At 42.2% G+C, this 21,184-nt stretch overlaps 1 protein-coding gene across 1 annotated transcript in view; it reads left to right on the forward strand.

Annotated features, from left to right (window-relative positions):
- The first annotated feature begins 582 nt into the window (after positions 1 to 582).
- Positions 583 to 21,184, forward strand: part of NFATC3 (nuclear factor of activated T cells 3) — a 64,980-nt gene continuing 44,378 nt past the window's right edge. The window contains exons 1-2 of the mRNA XM_058155181.1: positions 583 to 959; positions 11,736 to 12,858. Of these exons, the coding sequence (XP_058011164.1) occupies positions 830 to 959; positions 11,736 to 12,858 (1,253 nt within the window). The 5' untranslated portion in view covers positions 583 to 829. The remainder of the gene's footprint in view (positions 960 to 11,735; positions 12,859 to 21,184) is intronic.

Below are 21,184 nucleotides of genomic sequence, written 5' to 3' on the forward strand. Positions count from 1 at the left end.
TATCCTTCCCCCAAGAGTGGGGAGAGAATGGGGTTTTTGCAGTATCCTTCCCCCAGGAGTGGGGTGGGAATGGGGATTTTGCAATATCCTTCCCCCAAGAGTGGGGAGAGAATGGGGATTTTTCAGTAGCCTTCCCCTGCCACGCCTACCAAGCCACACCACGCCCATCAAGCCACGCCCACAGAACCGGTAGCAAAAAGATTTGGATTTTTGCTTGCAACTCACACATGGGGGGGGGTGTTTCGCCTCCAGGTCTTTGCTCATCTTATAGTTGCTCTCCTTTGCGCATTCTGGGGGTTGTTGAACCCCAACTATTTGGGGGTTTCAGAAAGCACTGACCCCTCCCCCCCAATGGGCGAGAACCGGAGTTGTGTCTTCCCTCCTGTCCCCGCCGCCCCTTCCAAAGAGCGGAGCGGACCCGCAGCCTCGGCGCTTGCTGCGACCGACGGAGTACCGGAGGTGTGGGCTCCATCGCCGCGCTCGGAAGGAAGGTTCCCCCGCCTTTCCCTTTCGGCTGGCCAATCAGCTTCCGAGCGGCCGCTAACGGAGCTGGGGGTGGGCGTGGCCTACCCGCCCCCCCCTCCTCCGCGGCGGATGAGTGACAGGCGGGCGCTGAGGAGCGGCGAGGACGTCGAGCGCCCCCCGCGCGTGCGAGCGACGAGGCGGCCCTGACGGGGCAGCGCGGCCCGCCCGGTTCCCCTTTTCTGGCTTCGCTCCGACGACCCTCCGCGCCCTGCCAAGACCCCCCCCACCCCCACTCAAGACCGCCACCACCACGACTACCACGACGGCGGCGGCGGCGGGGTCCGGGCTCCTCACCCGCCCCCCGATGACTGCGGCAAACGGCGGAGGCGCCCACGACGACTTCGACTTCAGGCTCATCTTCGGGGAGGAAGACGGCGACCCGCCGGGGCCTGTCGCCGCCGCCTCCTCCTCCTCCTCGGCGGCAGCAGCAGCAGGTGTGCCTGCCCAGCCTTGCAAGGCCGTGGCGGGGCTTTAAGGAGGGGGTCGTGTGGGGAGGGGATGTGAATGTGGAGAATGCCGGAGGGACTCCAACTCCCATTCTCCACAGCAGCAGGGACTCCCCAACTCCCATGCTCCGCGGCCGGAGGGACTCCCCAACTCCCGTTCTCCACAGCAGCAGAGACTCCCTAACTCCCATGCTCCGCAGCCGGAGGGACTCCCCAACTCCCATTCTCCACAGCAGCAGGGACTCCCCCAACTCCCATGATCCGCGACTGAAGGGACTCCCCAACTCCCATTCTCCACAGCAGCAGGGACTCCCCCAACTCCCATGATCCGCGACTGAAGGGACTCCCCAACTCCCATTCTCCACAGCAGCAGAGACTCCCCCAACTCCCATGATCCGCGACTGAAGGGACTCCCCAACTCCCATTCTCCACAGCAGCAGGGACTCCCCCAACTCCCATGATCCGCGACTGAAGGGACTCCCCAACTCCCATTCTCCACAGCAGCAGGGACTCCCCCAACTCCCATGATCCGCGACTGAAGGGACTCCCCAACTCCCATTCTCCACAGCAGCAGAGACTCCCTAACTCCCATGCTCCGCAGCCGGAGGGACTCCCCAACTCCCATTCTCCACAGCAGCAGAGACTCCCCCAACTCCCATGATCCGCGACTGAAGGGACTCCCCAACTCCCATTCTCCACAGCAGCAGGGACTCCCCAACTCCCAGGCTCCGCAGCCGGAGGGACTTCCCCAACTCCCATTCTCCACAGCAGCAGGGACTCCCCCAACTCCCATGCTCCGCGGCCGGAGGGATTCCCCCAACTCCCATGCTCGGCAGCCGGAGGGTCTCCCCCAACTCCCATGCTCCGCAGCCAGGCCTGGGGAGGGGCGGCGGACCAAGAGGGAGAGAGGTGCTTCCTTTCCTCTTCCCCTCCATACTTTGGCTTGCCTGGCGGAGAGAGCTGACGCGCGTTCAGACGTGCAAAAGTGGTTTTGCGGGTCAGGCTGGGGAGCGGAGAGGAGAGAGAGAAAAACGGGTTTCGTCCCCTTTCTCCCGCCACCACTCCGGTCCCCGATCTCTCCAGGCTGCCTCTGAGCCAGCCTGCCTGCCTGCTGGGGCCATATGGCTGCCCTCGGAGGGACCCCCCCCCCGAGGAGTGGGTGGGGATGGAGGGGGAGATCCTTGGCCGAGGAGACCCTGACCCTGTTTTGGGTTTGCAGACAGCCATCTGAAGCCTCCCCCCTCCCCTTCGTGTCGTTTGCCACCCAGTGCCTGGTGGGGTGACAGCCTGAACTTTATCCTTTGGTTAAGGGGCTGAAAGTCCTCCTCCCGCCCCCCCTCCGGGCTGGCTTTGGCTTGGCTTGATTTTCCCCCCTTCTCTTTGCTCCTTGCTTAGAAAGCTTTTGTTTCTCACAGGCATGGAGAAACCCTTTGCAAAGAGTAAGGAAGGGATTGTAGCAGATCTCCAATGGTTTCCCCAAGGCAGAGTTTCTTTAATGGGAAATGCTGCAGCTGGCTTTTCTCTGAGCAGTTGGTGCCGGTGTGAAGTGATATCAAATTATACGGCAATATTTTTTTCATTAGAAACCTCCCAACCGGACAGGTGAAGCGTTTGGGACTTGGTCGGAAAGAGTTGATATATAAAAAAGCAAATCAATCAATCAATCAATCAATCAATCTATCTATCTATCTATCTATCTATCTATCTATCTATCTATCTATCTATCTATCTATCTATCTATCTATCTATCTATCTATCCATCCATCCATCCATCCATCCATCCATCCATCCATCCATCCATCCATCCATCCATCACTACAGCTATATGTTGTTGTTAGTTGCAAAGTCGTGTCCGACCCATCGCAACCCCATGGACAACATTCCTCCAGGCCTATGTAACTATAGGTACATAATAATTATAGCTATATATATATATATATATATAACTATTTTCTGACTTAGGTATAGTTGGGACTCTTTCAGAAAGGGTTAAAGTATCAAGTTTTTTTTAAATAAAATAATGAGGTTTATTTGTAACCTGTTTAGAATATGAGGGACGTTCTGATATATGTATAGTCGGGACTCCTTCAGAAAGGGTTAATGTATAAAAAGCATTTTTTTAATAAAAGGGAATGCGGATTATTTCTAACATGCATTAAGAATCTGATGGGCTTCTGGATGAGTTGGTTGGGACTCGGTCAGAAAAAGGGTTAATGTATTAAAAAAAACCTCAAAGGGAATGAGGCTTATTTTATATATGCATTTAGAATCTGATTGACTTCTGGGTGGTTGGGACTCTTTCTAAAAGAGTTAATATTAAGACCAAAGGGAGGAGGATTATTTCTCCTATGTATTTAAAATCTGATGGACTTTCCAAATGGACTTGGATGGTTTGAGACTCAGTCAAAAAAGATGAATGTGTATTCAAATGTTTTGATTGATGATGTGCTACATCGGGACTGCATGGACTCTTATCAATCACCTAGGACCTATGGAGAGGTTCCCTGCAATTTAGAATTTTTAGGGACAGAAAATGTACCCTTTCTGGAGTTCAGCGGGCTTCTTAAGAGATGATTGGGCTCTTCCTGATGAAGATACTGTATTACTGCTTTACTGAACCTACTAAATTGCCTTAAACTAAACCAGGCTATCGGTTCCTCTGACTTGGTGTTGTTGTAGATAATTGGGAAGGGATGGCTCCTGTCTTTTCTTAGTCTTATCATCAGAGATCCTCTTAATTGTCAAGGATTGAATTTAGCATCAAAGCAAATCTGCTTAGTACTGGTTGGAGGTTTCTAGCTTATTTAAAGGCATTTGGGTCAGCATCCTGAACTTTAAAAAGACTAGAATAGATTAGATAACGACAGGGATAAACTCTGATTCTTTTTAGTTACAAGTTGTCTCTTATCGTTCACAAATGCTAAATCTGGTAATAATACATTACTAAGGCTCTAGTAATAGAAAAAAAAATAGTTTCTTGAAGTCAGACTTGGCACCTGGTGATTTCATGAACACCAGACAATTTTCTTGGCAAGAGTAAGGAAATGGTAGCAGATTTCAAATGATTTACCTAGGCTATCAAGCAAGATTTTAATTGGAAATCCTGCAGCTGGCTTTTCTCTGAGTAGTTGCTGCTGATGTGAAGTTATATCAACTTGTACTGCAATATTTTCATTTGAAACCTTAAAACCAGATGTCTGTTGGCTTTAGAATACGGTCAATGAATGATGTGAATTTCTGGAAACTTACTTGGTAGAGATGGGTCTGGTTTTTGGAAGCATTTTATTGTAGATAATGGACGTGGGTTCCTGATGTAATTGTGTGTGTGTGTATGTTTGTGTGTGGTCTTGGCAGCTCTAAACAAGCAAAGACTAACAGAGAGCAGGAGAGATCTGCCTGCTCACAGCCATTCTCCTCTTCAAGGCTTAAGATGGCATACAGAAATAAGTGATTAAAACCCTATATATAAAATCAAAGATTTGTGTTACTAAGGAAAAAAGAAAACAAAAGCCTGGAGACATTGTCCAAAGCTAAATGCCTCGTCTGGGCCTTGTGGAAATGTACTGCTGTGTGGTCATTTATGGCCTGGCTGTGAAGTACAGAAGTGTACAAGAGCCTTGAAGAGCAGGGAATAGATATCTGCATATTGAATCAGCTGTCCCAAAAATTCGGTATTACATCTGTTCCCTCTGCCCATCCCACTAAATGGGAAGTGGCCTGTCGTGGATGCAGAAACTTTAAAATGCTTTTTAAAAAAGTGACAACATAATTTCATTAGCACCGCCTGCCTGTTAATTATAGTAGAGACCTACCTTATACGAAAGAAAATAAACACAAGTGTATAAAAGATTGACATTATTTTACTGGGGACCTCCCTGCAGATTTACAGGCTTGTGAGGCAGATTTATTTTTAGAGAGTGGCTTAGTGTAAAATGTAGAAATGGCCTTGTGTTTTAGAAGCAATTTTTGACAAGTCTCTATGTTAATTACTATAGTATAAGACTGTAAGAAATATTCTTACTGCTGACCATAGTAATATCGAAACTTTTTTTCTAGGATTAAAAAGTTCAGAATGAAAAAAAAAAGATTGCAGTAATGTATGCATCTGTTGCAGAAATTTTGATTTAAATGTTTGCGCTTTTCTTGAACATCAAATATTTTTAAAAACCTTTGAAAAGATCCTTTTTTGTGTGTTGTATGTGCATATTAATCTTATGTTTCTAAAAGAAGAAAATAGTGCCTTTAATAGGGTTTGAGATCTCCTGATTTAAATAACCATTGTGCTGTTAAAATACAACAAGTACTCCCTGGACACCAGCAGAAAGCAAACATTAAGGCAAAAGATTTTATTGAAGATAGAAAACAAAAATGTAACACACTTTTGGAAAAGAGTACTTTCTGATTAAAAAAATTGATTGATGTTTCACTAGGGTTCTGAGCAAAGTCAGAAGCTGCAGTTTGAGAATGTCAATTCAGCCATGCTTGAATGAAATATCAATAATAGTATATGGATTTTTTATTGCCAATCAGACTGAGTGTTTTAGTTAAGATAAAATACATTTCATTTACACACATTTCTCAAGATCTTTAAATATTTCTTTGCCTGTATTAGTAGCATTTGTTAGGATACTTTTCTGAGTGGTTTACTTGTTTGTTATATAGGTCTGATGTGTTTTACATCTTGCTGTGTAACTGTATAGTTTCTTGCTTGGCCAATGTATATTTATTTCTAATTTAGTACATATGGTCAACATTCCTTCCTTGGCAGTTATTGACATAATGTCCCCCTTCAAGAAATGATGTTGAAACCAGCCTTTAATTCCTGTGTTTATATATTTGCATCAATTATTTCAGGCGTCTGCTTAAAATAGCCTGACACGTAACTATGGTTAGTGATGTGATTGCCCCATCTTCTTCATGCATGAGCTATTTTGTAATATCCCTTAGCATTTTTAAAGCGATTGAGAGGTTGTATCCCCTCTAGAAAAGATCAACCCTGACTGCTCTTTAGAAGGCCAGATCCTGAAGATGAAACTGAAATACTTTGGTCACCTAATGAGAAAGAAGGACTCACTGGAGAAGAGCCTAATGCTGGGAAAGATTGAGGGCAAAAGAAGAAGGGGATGACAGAGAACGAGGTGGCTGGATGGAGTCACTGAAGCAGTAGGCATGAGTTTAAATGGACTCCAGAGGATGGTAGAGGACAGGAAGGCCTGGAGGAATGTTGTCCATGGGGTTGCGATGGGTCGGACACGACTTCGCAACTAACAACAACAACATCCCCTCTTGCTGTTCAGTTTTACTCATGTCTTATTTTTTAATATTTTTCCTCAGTTTTCTAGAATGCACTTGCATTCTACAGGAAGTACGTATTGGAAAGGAACTTGTGGGAATAAGCAAAATTAAGATGTATATGAATGGAAGTCATTACAGAAAACTGAACTGTTTTGGTACTTATGGGTTTCAAAATAACTAACAATCAGAAAAACTCTAGAATTTGGTAATTCTATTTCTAGCACAGATTGGCATAGGACACAGAATTAAATTCATATGAAAGTATAATTGAATTAGAGGCATACTTAGGAAGGAAGCACTTATGATTCCTGGGTGCTGTAACCAGGATTTTAGATTCCATCCTGCAAATAAAAAGGCATGAATAAGTTGCATATAGTAACATTATAAGCCCACAGAAAGACAATCTAAAGTAGTTTAGCCACTGATTACACTGGAAAGTACTAGCTGGGGCTACCAAGCTTTAAGTCTTACTTTGTTCTTGTTAAATATGTGTTCTTAATGTAATTATATTGGATGTGAAATTTATATTTCTGCTAAAATTAGATAGCTCTCCTAGTTCATCAGTAGAAATTTCAAAGGTTCGAAGTGTAGAAAGTGCCCATTACCACCAGTGCTGATGCTAATACTTATATATTCAAAATGGGTTTATCTATTAAGACATTTTGCAAAATTCAAGCTGTAATTTATTGTAGTTGAATCTGTGTACTGGTTTTCTTCGTGCAGCTATTTGACTTAAAGCAGAACGGGCTCCAACACTTATCTTGTTTGCAGATGTATTATCATCTGCTTGATTTTTTTAAAATTTAAAAGTCCTTTGCATTTAAGTCTAAATGACAGTTTAACTAATAGAACTAACAAAAGTACATTAATTCATTTTAGGTTTTGTTATATAAAGCTTTGTGGGGTTCTGAAAGCACGGGAGATTTCTCATATTTTGCTAAATCAAAACAAATTTGCAACAATTGCTGTCAAAACAATTTGCATTTTTAATAAGTTCCTGAAATAGTATATTATTAAATTAAGCTTGGCAAATTGTGCTGCCTGAAACTGAAGCATCAAAAGCATCTCTCCTTTAGAATGGAGTCTGAGCCATGTTAATGGATTGCAGTATTCACTCTATTGCGCCACCTTAGATAACTTCAGCTGAGAGGAGAGGAAAATAGCTTCTACTGTATTTAATCTAAATTACTTTCTTCTTTATAGGGATCACATTTGGTTCTAGATGGAGCTGTGCTGCCATTATCACTTTTTAAAAAGCTATTACTGTGCAGAGCAGATGTATCACTGAATTATTTTTTATTATTATTACTATTCCTTCTTGGTCTCTATACTGTAACAGTGAAATCTGAAGTATTTGTAGTTTTAAGAACATAATTCTATGATACTAATTTAGGCAAGAACTAGGTGGAGCCTCTTACTGTTGGGACTTGTATTCATGTGCCACATTTTAAATGCTTTCTGGACATTTCTGAGAGGCGGTAGCTTTTTGCATGATTGTTAGAAGGATGGAGATTATTGATGAATTTCAACTCTTTTGTCGTAATGGTTTATTGATAAAACAGTATTGTTTATTAAATGGAGAGTAGATATTTTCAGCTAAGCCAGTGCAAGAAACTTAAAATGTTTATGATTTGAATGATTCTCTCCAAAGGCTGAGGTGCTTTCTCCGATACCAACAGAATAAGGTGTTGCTGTTAAAAGTTTATTAAGTTAAAAGAACCAGTTTGTTCTAGTGGTTAAGGCACTGGGCTAGAAAGCAGGAGACCATGCGTTCAAGTCCTGCCTTAGTTATCAAAGCCAGCTGACTTTCGGTCAGTCACTCTCCATTAAGCATAGGAAGAGAATATATTGTGACTGAAGGCTGGAGTGTAGCAGGCACATGACTTTGTATTTCTTGGTTTATAACTTTTAATGCTGATGGCTATGGAGATTCTCAGTCCTCCAGGTCATGGTTGTCTCAAAGGTGCTTTTTTCAAGAGGCAACTGGACTTTCTGGTTTTTCTTTGAAGACCTTTCGCTTCTCATCCAGGAAGCTTCTTCAGCTCTTTAATGCAGATGATTTTTGTTTATATGGGGGGGTGGTATTCATTATTTTGTGCAGCTATTCTTTGGTGTAAATGATCTTGATGTTTAGCTACTTAGAACCTGAGAGAATAGATGACATGCAAATAAAGTAAATACATTTTTGTTGATTTTTATCCCACCTGTATTATTTTTACAAATAAAGTGGTGAACATATCCATCACACCTTTCTCCTTCTATTTTCTCCACAACAACAACCCTGTGAGATGTGTTTTTTTGTTTATAACAATGAATAATTGGTACCATTCAAATAGTTGGCTATTTCATTGCTTATCCCAATTATTTTCTGGGGGGAAAAAAGCAGAGGAAAAAAAGGGTGCAAAAATAATGGTGAGCAAAAACTAAAGCAACAGAGAAAGACAGTTGGCATATTGCATATTGAGGTTGCTGATAGGCACAAATATGTGAATTGATCTTGATAAAGGACTTAATACACAAAAAGTGGCATAGTCTGCAAGAACAGCGGTTTGATATTTATCAAACTCTTTATCACATGACAAGATTATTCAAGATAACCATGGCTTTATGGAAATTTGATGTAAAGAACTGAGAGAGTTTCTGAATTCTTTTGAAAATCAGCTTGCTGGAGAAGAGAACTGGGCTTCAGATGAGAAGAGCTTATGTCTAAATTCCTGAGCAGGTGCTAAAGTTTTAGTTACCGGTATTTTACTCAACAACTTTCCTGCCTATCGCTTTGCAAAGTATGTCACAAATAATCAGGAGTTTTTCACTTCTCCAGTAACATCTTCAGTGAGCTTCTAGAACAAAATGTATCTATTTTGTTAGCATCTTTGTAACTCAAGTAATACATTCATTCTAAAGAACATGTTGTGTGTACAGCCCAATGCAATATTTCCATTCCGTGGTGCTTTTTAGATACGTTTTGGCCAACGGCTATTGTGATGGTGACTGCATAGATCTTGGCCACTTTATCAAAATCTATTTGCAAGATATCCAGTTATTCTGTCCTTATAGGATTACGGTATCTTGATCTTTTCTTAAAAATCTGAGACTCACCAGCTACAGCCAGATAAGTGGTGATAAGCTAAGAATAAAACAAAAAACTTGACTATCTCTGAACATATGGATGGTGAATCATGAATCATGGTCAGAAGCCATTGCCTATGTCCTTTTACCCAGTGTTGTTTGCTTTCCCCTCAAATACTCAATTTAGAGGAAAGGTTTTAAATATCAACTTATTATACAGCAATTTTTTTTAAAAAAAAAAAGTTCACATCACAGTGATTTAGGATTGTTTGGTTAGGATCAGAGTATTTTGATTTCTAGTATTATGAAGCCTTTATTAAATAATAGTCACCTCAGCGAGATGGGTGGCATAGAAGTTTAATAATACATAGTTAACTGCATAATCAGTAATACAGCTATGTACCGGGTATGTATAAAATGGCAGACATGGATCTGTCTCCTTTGTTATCACAGCTGTTTTGTGTCTCAAGCTGAATTAGCATAACCTCACATCTGGGTATCTAGTTAACCAGCACAATATAATTGTGGCTTCATTCATATAAATGAAGAAAACGTGACGTTATTTTGATACTGGATTAATTATTATTATTATTATTATTATTATTTATTTGATTTTTATACCGCCCTTCTCCCGAAGGACTCAGGGCGGTGTACAGGCAAGATAAAACAATACAATATACAGATTAAAATACCATTTAAAAACTTATTTAAATTAGCCTGAAATTAAAATTTCCGTAAACTAAAAACCCCATTTAAAATTAATAAAATTTCACATTAAAAAATCCAATTTAAGCCAGCCCCGCGCGGATAAAGAGATGTGTTTTCAATTCGCGACGGAATGTCCGAAGGTCAGGTATTTGACGTAAACCTGGGGGAAGCTCGTTCCAGAGTGTGGGAGCCCCCACAGAGAAGGCCCTTCCCCTGGGGGCCGCCAGCCGGCATTGTTTGGCGGACGGCACCCTGAGAAGTCCCTCTCTATGGGAGCGTACGGGTCGGTGGGAGGCGTGTGGTAGCAGCAGGCGGTCCCGTAAGTAGCCAGGTCCTCTGTATCTGCATTAGGTCCTAAGTCCTAATGCAGATACAGATAGTCCTTGACTTGCAACCATCCATTTAGCAATCATTTGAAGTTACTGAAAAAGTCCTATCACACTTACGATTCTCATAGCATCCCCACAGGAATGTGATCAAAATTTGGACACTTGGCAACTGGCATATATTTATGATGATTGCAGTACTTTGCAGTCACGTGAATACTATTTGTGACCTTTGCAGCTGCTTTTGACAAGCAAAGTCAGTGGGGGAAGTTGGATTCACTTAACTACCATGGTTTACTTAACAACCATGGCAAAAAAGGTTGTAAGTGAGCTGCGACTCACTTAACAAGCATCTTGCTTAGCAACCACAGTTCTAGTCTCAATTGTGGCTGTGAGTTGAAGACTGTCTGTAGTTACTGTACCTCTTCTTGTCTCATATCCGTCGTCGGATATTGGCGATCACGTTGGTGATCCTATTTTTATCAACAGCTGCATGAAAAAGTGCTGTCGAATTACTGTACTAGTGGTTAGATTTCAGGGATGCCTTTGTGAAGGATTTTGCATTGGAGACATACCAAGTTATAGGTGGGCTCATTTACCCCAGCTTGACCTATGCCATTGTCTGGTTGAGTCTTTTTTTAAGCATCTCTGCTATATGTCAATTTTTTATGTACTACTGCTATTTTAATGTTTTGAACACTATTTTTATTTATTTATTTTATTTATTTATTTTATTTTTATACCGCCCTTCTCCCGAAGGACTCAGGGCGGTGTACAGGCAAAAATAAAACAGATAATACAATGTACAATTTAAAATGTAATTAAAAAACTTATTTTAAAATTAGCCTGAGAAGTAAAAATATACAATAAACTAAAAACCCCATTTAAAATTAATTAATAAAAATTTAAAATTAATAAAATTCAATTCAAGCCAGCCCCGCGCAAATGAAAAGATGTGTCTTCAGTTCGCGACGGAATGTCCGAAGGTCAGGTATTTGGCGTAAACCCGGGGGAAGTTCGTTCCAGAGTGTGGGAGCCCCCACAGAGAAGGACCTTCCCCTGGGGGCCGCCAGCCGACATTGCTTGGCGGACGGCACCCTGAGAAGTCCCTCTCTGTGAGAGCGTACGGGTCGGTGGGAGGCAAAAGGTAACAGCAGGCGGTCCCGTAAGTACCCAGGCCCTAAGCCACTATTGCAAACTCCAGACCTTTTACAGAAAAATGGGCCACAAATGTTTTGAAACCCTAAGTGTGCTGTCTCACAATGCAACAAGCAGAAGCGTTCCAAGTTCCAAATGTCTTAAAAAGAACAAGATTCTTCTAAGCCAATATTTTAATCTCCATCTGTTTTCCTTTTCTTTTTTCCAGATCTCGAACCCGATGACTGCGCATCTTTATGCATTTTCAGTGTCGACCATTCATCATCTGTAAATCATCCCATCTGTATCCCGTGTCATGGATTTCAAACACACCCTTCTCCTTTGTCTTCGCCTGCTAAATTGCAGAGCCACAAAAGCTACGAAGGAACCTGTGAAATACCCGATTCTAAGTACAGTCCACTTGGTGGGCCTAAGCCTTTTGAATGTCCTAGTATTCAAATTACATCCATCTCTCCAAACTGTCATCATGGAATAGAAGCCAGTGAAAATGAATTGCACACCAATGGCCCTCAAAATGAATATATGGAAAGGCCTTCAAGGGACCACTTGTACCTTCCTCTTGAGCCATCTTACCGAGAGTCATCCCTTAGCCCGAGCCCTGCCAGCAGCATTTCCTCTCGGAGCTGGTTCTCAGATGCTTCCTCTTGTGAGTCAGTCTCTCATATTTACGATGACGTGGATTCGGAACTGAATGAAGCTGCTGCTCGCTTCACCCTCGGGTCACCCTTGGCATCTCCTGGAGGTTCCCCAAGAGGGTGCCCAGTTGACGATCCTTGGCAACAATCGTATGGATTCGGGCATGCCTTGTCACCAAGACAATCTCCTTGTCATTCTCCTAGGACTAGTATCACAGATGAGAATTGGCTTAGCCCAAGACCAACCTCCAGGCCCTCCTCAAGGCCTACATCACCATGTGGGAAGCGCCGACATTCTAGTGCTGAAATCTGTTACCTCGGTTCCCTTTCTCCTCATCATTCTCCCTCTCCATCACCAGGACATTCTCCTAGGGGGAGCATCACGGAAGACACATGGTTGAATTCTTCCCTCCATGGTCTCAGTCCCGGCCTTTCAGCTTTCCAGTGTTGCGGAGATACCGACATCCCTCTTAAGACAAGGAAGACCTCTGAGGATCAAACGGCAATTATTTCTGGGAAAGCGGAACTTTGTTCTGAAGACCCGGGCAATTTATCTCCATCCCTTGAAACTCCAATAGATGATAGCTCTGTACCCCAGCATATGTTAAAAAAAGATTTGCCTGGTGAACAATTTCTTTCTGTTCCTTCACATTTTACCTGGAATAAACCAAAGCCTGGCCATACTCCTATATTTCGGTAAGTAGATTAAAGATAATGAAATTAAGATTTTCTATCTTCTGCCTTTCTCTTGATATACAACATGAGGAATACCGGTAGTCCATGGCTTATAAACTATTCCTTCAACAACCATTCAAACTTTACAGTGGCACTGAAAAAAGTGAATTACAAGTAACTCCTCGCACTTACAACAATTGCAGCATCTCCGTGGTCACGAGATCAGAATTTGGGCACTTAGCAACTTATATATATATATATGATCACCATTTAGGAACTTCCCAGCTGTCTTCCAAGAAACAAAGTCAATGGGAAAGTGAGATTCACTTACAGTCAGATGATTTACATAACGACTGCAGTGATTCATTTAACAGCTGTGGCATCTTCTGCATGGCTATATATTTAAAAGGCTTTCATTTGCTTTCTTTACTAATCAGTTTATTGTTATGGTCCTTTTTAACAGTGGTCTCATGAAAGAAGCCAATTCCAAAGAATTGTCTATGATCTTGGCTCTTTTTCTATGTAAGCCATAGCTTCAGTTACCTATATTTTTAGATTTGGAAGCAACTCTTTTTTTTTTTTAATTTGAATTTATATCCCGCCCTTCCCCGAAGACTCAGGGCGGCTTACATTGTATTAAGCAATAGTCTTGTTATTTGATATGAAAATGAAAGCATTAGGGGGTTTTGTATGTGTGTGTGTGGGCATTGTTGGATGGGGAAGATTTTCATGAGCCCAAGATTTTTTTATTTTATTTGCATTTATATCCCGCCCTTCTCCGAAGACTCAGGGCGGCTTACACTATGTTAGCAATAGTTTTGCAGAGTTATTAAACCAACAGTAAAATAATTTATAAGAGTTTTTGTACTTTTGTCACAAGGTATCTTCTAGAAACTTTAGGATGCAATTCCTGCAGTACCTAGGAAGTTTGGTTATTTATGTGAATGTACTCTTGGATGGAAAGCATTCAGATCAGCGGTGAAATTCAGCAGGTTCTGACAGGTTTTGGAGAACCGGTAGCGGAAATTTTGAGCAGGTCGGAGAACCGGCAAATACCACCTCTTGCTGGCCCCAGAGTGGGAATGGAGATTTTGCAGTATCCTTCCCCTGCCACGCCCACCAAGCCATGCCCACCAAGCCACACCATGCTCACCAAACCATGCCCACAGAACTGGTAGTAAATTTTTTTTAATTCCACCGCTGATTCAGATCTCTTAACTTTAGCATTTTAAAATAACCTACCTTTAAATTGTAAGAATTTGTGATCAAGATGGTCACAGGGTTTCTCTGAAATATATTAAATTGTCACTTGCGGAGAGCTAAGCAAAAATTGTGGGTGTACTCATATTTATCAGACATGTGTACTTAATGAACACTTTCAGTATTTTTAAAAAAATAATAGCTACTAGTTGATCGATTGCTTTTGTGCCATGAAGTCAACATTGACTCGTAGTGACTACATATATAGATTTTCTCCAGGAATTTTCTGGTTACATTATTCTCATTCATATAAGGTCTTAAGTGTGAAATAGGATGAGTAGCCATTTGATCTTAAATAAGATTAAATGTGCTTGCTAATTCTCTCTAGGATAAGCTGGGTTAGTGACCCCCATCTCAAAATAGTATATGAAAGCTTCTTAGAAATCTGACTCTTTGTTTTAGCCTCTCTGGAGTGAGAATACATTAAGACAGCATGCTTGGCATGGCTGGTTAATATTTTCTTAACTTGCAATAAGTAGTTGGCAAAAGCAATGATTGCCGAGCTTTGTGTTTTTAGCTTTGCTTCTCAGTTTTTCTTCCTTCTTTACATGGTTCATTCTTGTCAGATTCTGTATTTGGATGCTTGGGTGGCATGGTAGGAGAAAATACACCGTGTTTCCCCGAAAATAAGACCGGGTCTTATATTAATTTTTGCTCCAAAAGATGCATTAGGGCTTATTTTCTGGTTAGGTCTTATTTTTGGGGAAATATGGTACTAAATGCACCAATCTGGTTGACAATCTTAACTGGGGTTTATTTTGGTGGTATGATTTATATTACGAGCATCCTGAAAAATCATGCTAGGACTTATTTTCCAGTTGGGTCCTATTTTTGGGGAAACAGGGTAGTTAACTGTACAAATACCTTTCTTCAAACAATTGGTTTCTGCTCCTTGGAAAAGATTGAATATATTATATTTTAATAAGAGGTGCAATCAGAGTTGCACTGCTGTCACACTGAAGGCCAGGAAGCATCACCAGTCCTCTTGTTGTTGTTGTTTTTAATCTAGGAAATGGGTTTCATAGAAATAAATTCAGGAAACTTTTATTGCTCACTTTCAGAACTTAAAACCATTCATTAATTCATTCATTCATGTGACTCTTCCATACTTTCACACCTCTCGGTGGCAGAGTATTAGTTAAAATCTGTTAGCTTTAATATGGTTAACGATAGACTGTGAACATACTCTCACCCTAGTTCAGTTGTTTCTTTCATGGTATCAGGTATTGGGAATATAATTAAGGATAGGATATTTGGAATCAGCTTCTCTTGTAATGATTATGCGTTTGTGCCATGTTTAAATGCAGTCTTCAGAAAAATTTCAGAAGGTAAGAAAAGTTGAAACAAAAAATACTTTTAAAAGTCAAAGCAATTTTGTGGAATTCCTCTGGATAAGTTTTTTTAGCCCTAAAAAGAAGAACGTTGATACCAACATAAAAGCGGAGTCAAGAAAGATGAAAACAGTAATTAACATCCATTTAGGTCATAGTTAAAAGTAGGAACATCTTGCAGTGTCCCACGGTCCGTGAAAAAACTGAAGGTGAAAGGCAGCTTCTGCAGCAAAGCAGTGATCTGAAATGCACCTTCAAGCAATGGTGAAATTCAAATTTTTTTTACTACTGGTTCTGTGGCTGTGGCTTGGTGACCATGGCTTGGTGGCTGTGGCAGGGGAAGGATACTGCAAAATCTCCATTCCCACCCCACTCCAAGAGAAGGATATTGCAAAATCTCCATTCCCATCCCACTCTGGGGCCAGCCAGAGGTGGTATTTGTTGGTTCTCCGAACTACTCAAAATTTCCGCTACCAGTTCTCCAGAACCTGCTGGATTTCACCCCTGCCTTCAAGCAGAAATACTTAAAAGAAATAAGGGTTTTAAAAGGCCTCCACAGTTCTCAAACTTGAATATAATTAAAAGTCTCTGTGGAGATCTCAAGCCTGTAGGTAGACCCAAGAATATTTCTGAGCTATAAAATTTCTAGTAATAAAGAGTGGGGGGAAAATAAATAACAGAAAAAGAGAAGAATACTATAGGAAACTATAGAAAATATTTGGAAACTATTATTTCTGAGAAAGGAGGCATTAGAAAACTGCTGGCTGAAAGAGTGTCCAAGCTTTTACAAGTGCCATTATAAGGAACTATTTCTTATTTTGAACTTCTAAACAGCTGCACATAAATAGTAAATATGCATTCAAATTTGCTAAAACATGTCATGTTTTACTTGAACATATAGAGGCTGTGGAAACATTACACAGGGGTTCCTCGAAACATATAGTTTTACCAAATGTCCTTCAAACTTGAATAATACTGTAATTGGGATTGTTAAATGCTATTTGTGTAAAAGGAATATTAACATCAAGGTGAGTGCAGATAAATAAAAACGTTGCATTGGTGTCTTCACAGATGTTGTTCGAGGAGTATTCTTTTCTCTTTTTTTCCATGATGTTGTCTTTTTTTAATCTTCTGCTCTAGTTTCTGTTCACATAAATAGCTCCTGATTTTTGTTTCATGCTTGTTCTAACTTGTTTTGCCTGCTTTTGTCTTTCATTTTACTGTTGTTACAATACATCAACGTTTCCCGATATTGGCAACTTTAAGTTTTAAAGTGTGGACTTCAACTTCCAGAATTCCCAAGCCAGCCGGGAAATGGCAGAGTTGGGAAACACTAATGTGTGTGATCAGACATATTCAGGCTATGGAGATTATAGGGTAGTGAATACTAGGGACTGAGAATCAATTTTTTTAAGATATTAAAGCATGTCTTGAGTTGATCCTGACTCCTGGTGACTACATGAAATTTCTTGGCAACAATATGAAAGTGATTTGCCATTGCCTTCCTCTAGGAAGTGTATCTTTCAGTGCTCTTCCTTCCACTCCTTTCCTTCCAACTTCAAGTAATCCTTTTGCCTGCTAGATTCTTTTGACCAAATTAGTCTTCGCTCTAGTAGTGTTCATTTTAATGTCCCTTGTTCTAACTCTTGATTTATGATCCTGTATATCTTCTGCACCCAAAACATATCTACCGTGTTTCCCTGTCTTATATTTTTTTGAACCCTGAAATAAATGCTTGGCCGTATTTTGGGGAGGTCTTATTATTTTGGGATGTGTGGAGCAAGACGGGGCTCCTCTTGCCGTCTTACCTGATTTCCAACTCTGTCTCCCTAACCCTAACTAGAGGAAATGGCAGTGACTGGCTGTACATGCCTTCAAATATTTTCAGGGAGGGCTTATTTTCAGGGGAGGGTTTATTTTAGTGCATGCGTTCAAAAGCCTGATTGGGCTTATTATCAGGAGATGTCTTATTTTCAGGGAAACAGGGTAGGAATTTTATCAGAAATGTAACTAGAATCTATATTTAATATAAATACATATAAATTTACATATTTATTGACTTTTACTTGCTGCAGTAAAAAAGACTCAAGGTACAGAACATCCATAAGAGAATACATTAAAGAGAATACATTCAAATATCCATGACGCAAATCACCCTCCCCATCGAAACAGCTCTACCTAAAACTTAAATCAATGACCAATATTTTAATTTCATCCAGTCCAAAGAGAAACCAAATAGTTGGTTTCCAATAGCTTATGGAAAGCTAGTTTAGGAGTTGATTAAATTTCTGAGGTGCATTTAAGAATGCAGGTCATATCCTCTTGATGGAGAATAATCAATTTCCCAAGATGGGCTCCCCTGCTCCCCCTGATGCCAAATGACCAAGAGACACCCTTTAAATATACAGTGAAGAACATTCATAGATGACTTAAAGGCCTTAAACATCACATGGGAAGATGCTGAAGTATTCTCCCAAAACTAAATTGGTGCTCGATAATGCTTAAAAAAAAAGAAAAAGAATGCAAGAGCATCAACAGAAAAACAACAACTGTGAGTCTCCATTTTCCTTAGTTCATAAAAATCTATGATCATGAGTGAAGAAGCCTTCCCTGGACCCGGCTGTTTTAGGTAATTATCGTCCGGTCTCCAACCTTCGCTTTGTGGCAAAGGTTGTAGAGAGTGTGGTAGCATGTCAACTTCCCCGGTACCTGGATGAAACTGTCTATCTAGACCCGTTCCAGTCCGGCTTTCGACCCGGATATAGCACAGAGACAGCTTTGGTCGTGTTGGTTGATGATCTCTGGAGGGCCAGGGATAGGGGTTATTCCTCTGCCCTGGTCCTATTAGACCTCTCAGCGGCTTTTGATACCATCGACCATGGTATCCTGCTGCACCGATTGGAGGGATTGGGAGTGGGAGGCACTGTTTATCGGTGGTTCTCCTCCTATCTCTCTGATCGGTCGCAGACGGTGTTGGCAGGGGGGCAGAGGTCGGCCCCGAGGCACCTCACTTGTGGGGTGCCACAGGGGTCGATTCTCTCGCCCCTCCTGTTCAACATCTATATGAAGCCGCTGGGTGAGATCATCAGTGGCTTTGGGCTGAGGTACCATCTGTACGCGGATGACACTCAGCTGTACTTTTCCACCCCGGGCCACCCCAACGAAGCTATCGAAGTGCTGTCCCGGTGTTTGGAAGCCGTACGGGTCTGGATGGGGAGAAACAGGCTCAGGCTCAATCCCTCCAAGACGGAGTGGCTGTGGGTGCCGGCACCCCGGTACAGTCAGCTGCACCCACAGCTGACTGTTGGGGGCGAGTTATTGGCCCCGATGGAAAGGGTGCACAACTTGGGCGTTCTCCTGGATGGACGGCTGTCTTTTGAAGATCATTTGACGGCCGTCTCCAGGAGAGCTTTTTACCAGGTTCGCCTTGTCCGCCAGTTGCGCCCCTTTCTAGACCGGGAGGCCTTATGCACGGTCACTCATGCGCTCGTGACATCTCGCTTGGATTACTGCAACGCTCTCTACATGGGGCTCCCCTTGAAGGGCATCCGGAGGCTGCAGTTGGTTCAGAATGCAGCTGTGCGGGTGATAGAGGGAGCCCCTCGTGGCTCCCATGTTACACCAATCCTGCGCAGACTGCACTGGCTACCTGTGGCCTTTCGGGTGCGCTTCAAGGTTTTGGTTACTATCTTTAAAGCGCTCCATGGCATAGGGCCGGGTTACTTACGGGACCGCCTACTGCCACCAATTGCCTCCCACCGACCCGTACGCTCTCACAGAGAGGGACTCCTTAGGGTGCCGTCCACCAGGCAGTGCCGACTGGCAACACCCAGAGGAAGGGCTTTCTCTGTGGGGGCTCCCACCCTCTGGAACGAGCTTCCCCCAGGGTTGCGCCAACTTCCCGACCTCCGAACCTTCCGCCGCGAGCTTAAGGCACATCTATTTATTTGCGCAGGGCTAGCCTAGGGTTTTTAGTTTTAAATTTAGTTTTAATGGGGTTTTATACTATTTTAGTGATATTTTAATTTCGGCCTAATTAATAAGTTTTTTAATTGTTGTTTTTATTTGTATTATTCTTATGTTTTTATTTGGCTGTACACCGCCCTGAGTCCTTCGGGAGATAGGGCGGTATAAAAATTCGAATAAATAAATAAAAATGAGTGGAAAAAATGAGTTAAGTGGTTGAAACCAGCTAGGAAACATGGGCCTTACTTCATTTCCAATCCATGTAGAACTTTAAAAGTAAGAAACATCACTTTGTGCAAAAGCCTGTTGCAACGCCTGCCTTTTAGAACAACGTCCCTCCAGATAATCTGGATATCTCAACCCTGTTGGCCTTTTGCAAGGCATTAAAGACCTGGCTATTTGCCCCAGGTGCTTGGGACAGGAGGTTAAGCAGGGTCTGCTAGCTGATGTTTTAACTTCATATGCTGCCCAAAGTAACTGTTATGAATGGCCACATAAATAGTATAAACAAACAAACCTACTTGTGTCAGCAAGTACCAAGCCAGTATCTTGGTTTCTTCATTTGTACTAACCGAATATTCCAAGTCTTCAAAGACAGTCCCATATAGAGCAGTCTAGGCAATCCATGCCCTGTTTTCCTTTATCTAAACAGTGAAACAGAAAGACTCAGGGCAGGCAAAAAAGCAGAGGGAACAGGAGTGACTTCTGACTTCTTTCCAGCTTCCCTGCTGAATTTCCTTGAAGGAACCTTTAGGCAGGTTAATGACTGCTGCTGGGTTGGGGAAGGAACAAGGGATTGTGAGACTGGCTGGGAAAATCACGAAATGTTGAAAACGAAGATCAGGTCACATGATTATAACAGCAGCCGGTAGTATTGAAGTAGCTACACCTTTTCCAAATTTCATTCTCTTGGAAGTCATAGGTCCCAGATTTTGGATACATTATGTAAGTTAGCCTATTTGAAGTGCCTTGGTTCCAAAATTGTTGCTCTCTGATGCACCATTTCGCTCATTTGAAAGTCATGACAATGAGGGGTTTTGTAGTATATAGATTACAGTAGTTTAGGTAAGTGGTGATAAGGGTGTGGATTAGCCTTGCAAGGTCTTTAGGCTCCAAACAGAGTCACAATTGTTACCCCACCTAAATCATACCCTTGTCCATTGTCCCCTTCTATCCATCTAGTAGTAACCACAAGTCTAGGCGGACCAATATCTTGTGGAGCTACTCTTTCAAGGGGAAGTACTGTTCTATCCAAATATAGTACCAGGGAGATCAAGAAACGTTGATGGACAGATAGTAACTCTGATATGTTTGGGTTCAACTTCAACCTACCACAGGCTGCAGATTCTGAATCAAGGCATTGTCAGCATCCCCTGGTGTAGCAGTGTATAATGGGATACCACCAACATACTGAGGATACCATAGCCTGTACACTGATGGATGACCTGCTCAGGTGGCTTTGTGTCTGTCACTTAAAGAAGTGACAAAATCCAAAGCTCCCTCCTCCTACCTCACAAGCTGGAATTGGCCACTGAAGGAAGAACTAAACTACTATAAGGCAGTGCCTCCAATCTGTACTTGGGAGGTAATTCTGAGTATTTTAATTAACACAATTAATTGACATGGGTAAGGAGGGTCTGTAACTCCAGTGAGCCTAATGTCAGTAGGAATGAGCTTCTAGTAAGATCACACTTGATGTTAACATCCTAAGGGGAGAAGTAACGTTTAAAGCAGTGTTTCTCAAATAGTGGGGCGGGGCCCCCCGGGGGGGCGCGAGGCTCCGTAAAGGG

This window comes from Ahaetulla prasina, chromosome 12, assembly GCF_028640845.1.
Source record: "Ahaetulla prasina isolate Xishuangbanna chromosome 12, ASM2864084v1, whole genome shotgun sequence".
Classification (NCBI taxonomy): domain Eukaryota; kingdom Metazoa; phylum Chordata; class Lepidosauria; order Squamata; family Colubridae; genus Ahaetulla; species Ahaetulla prasina.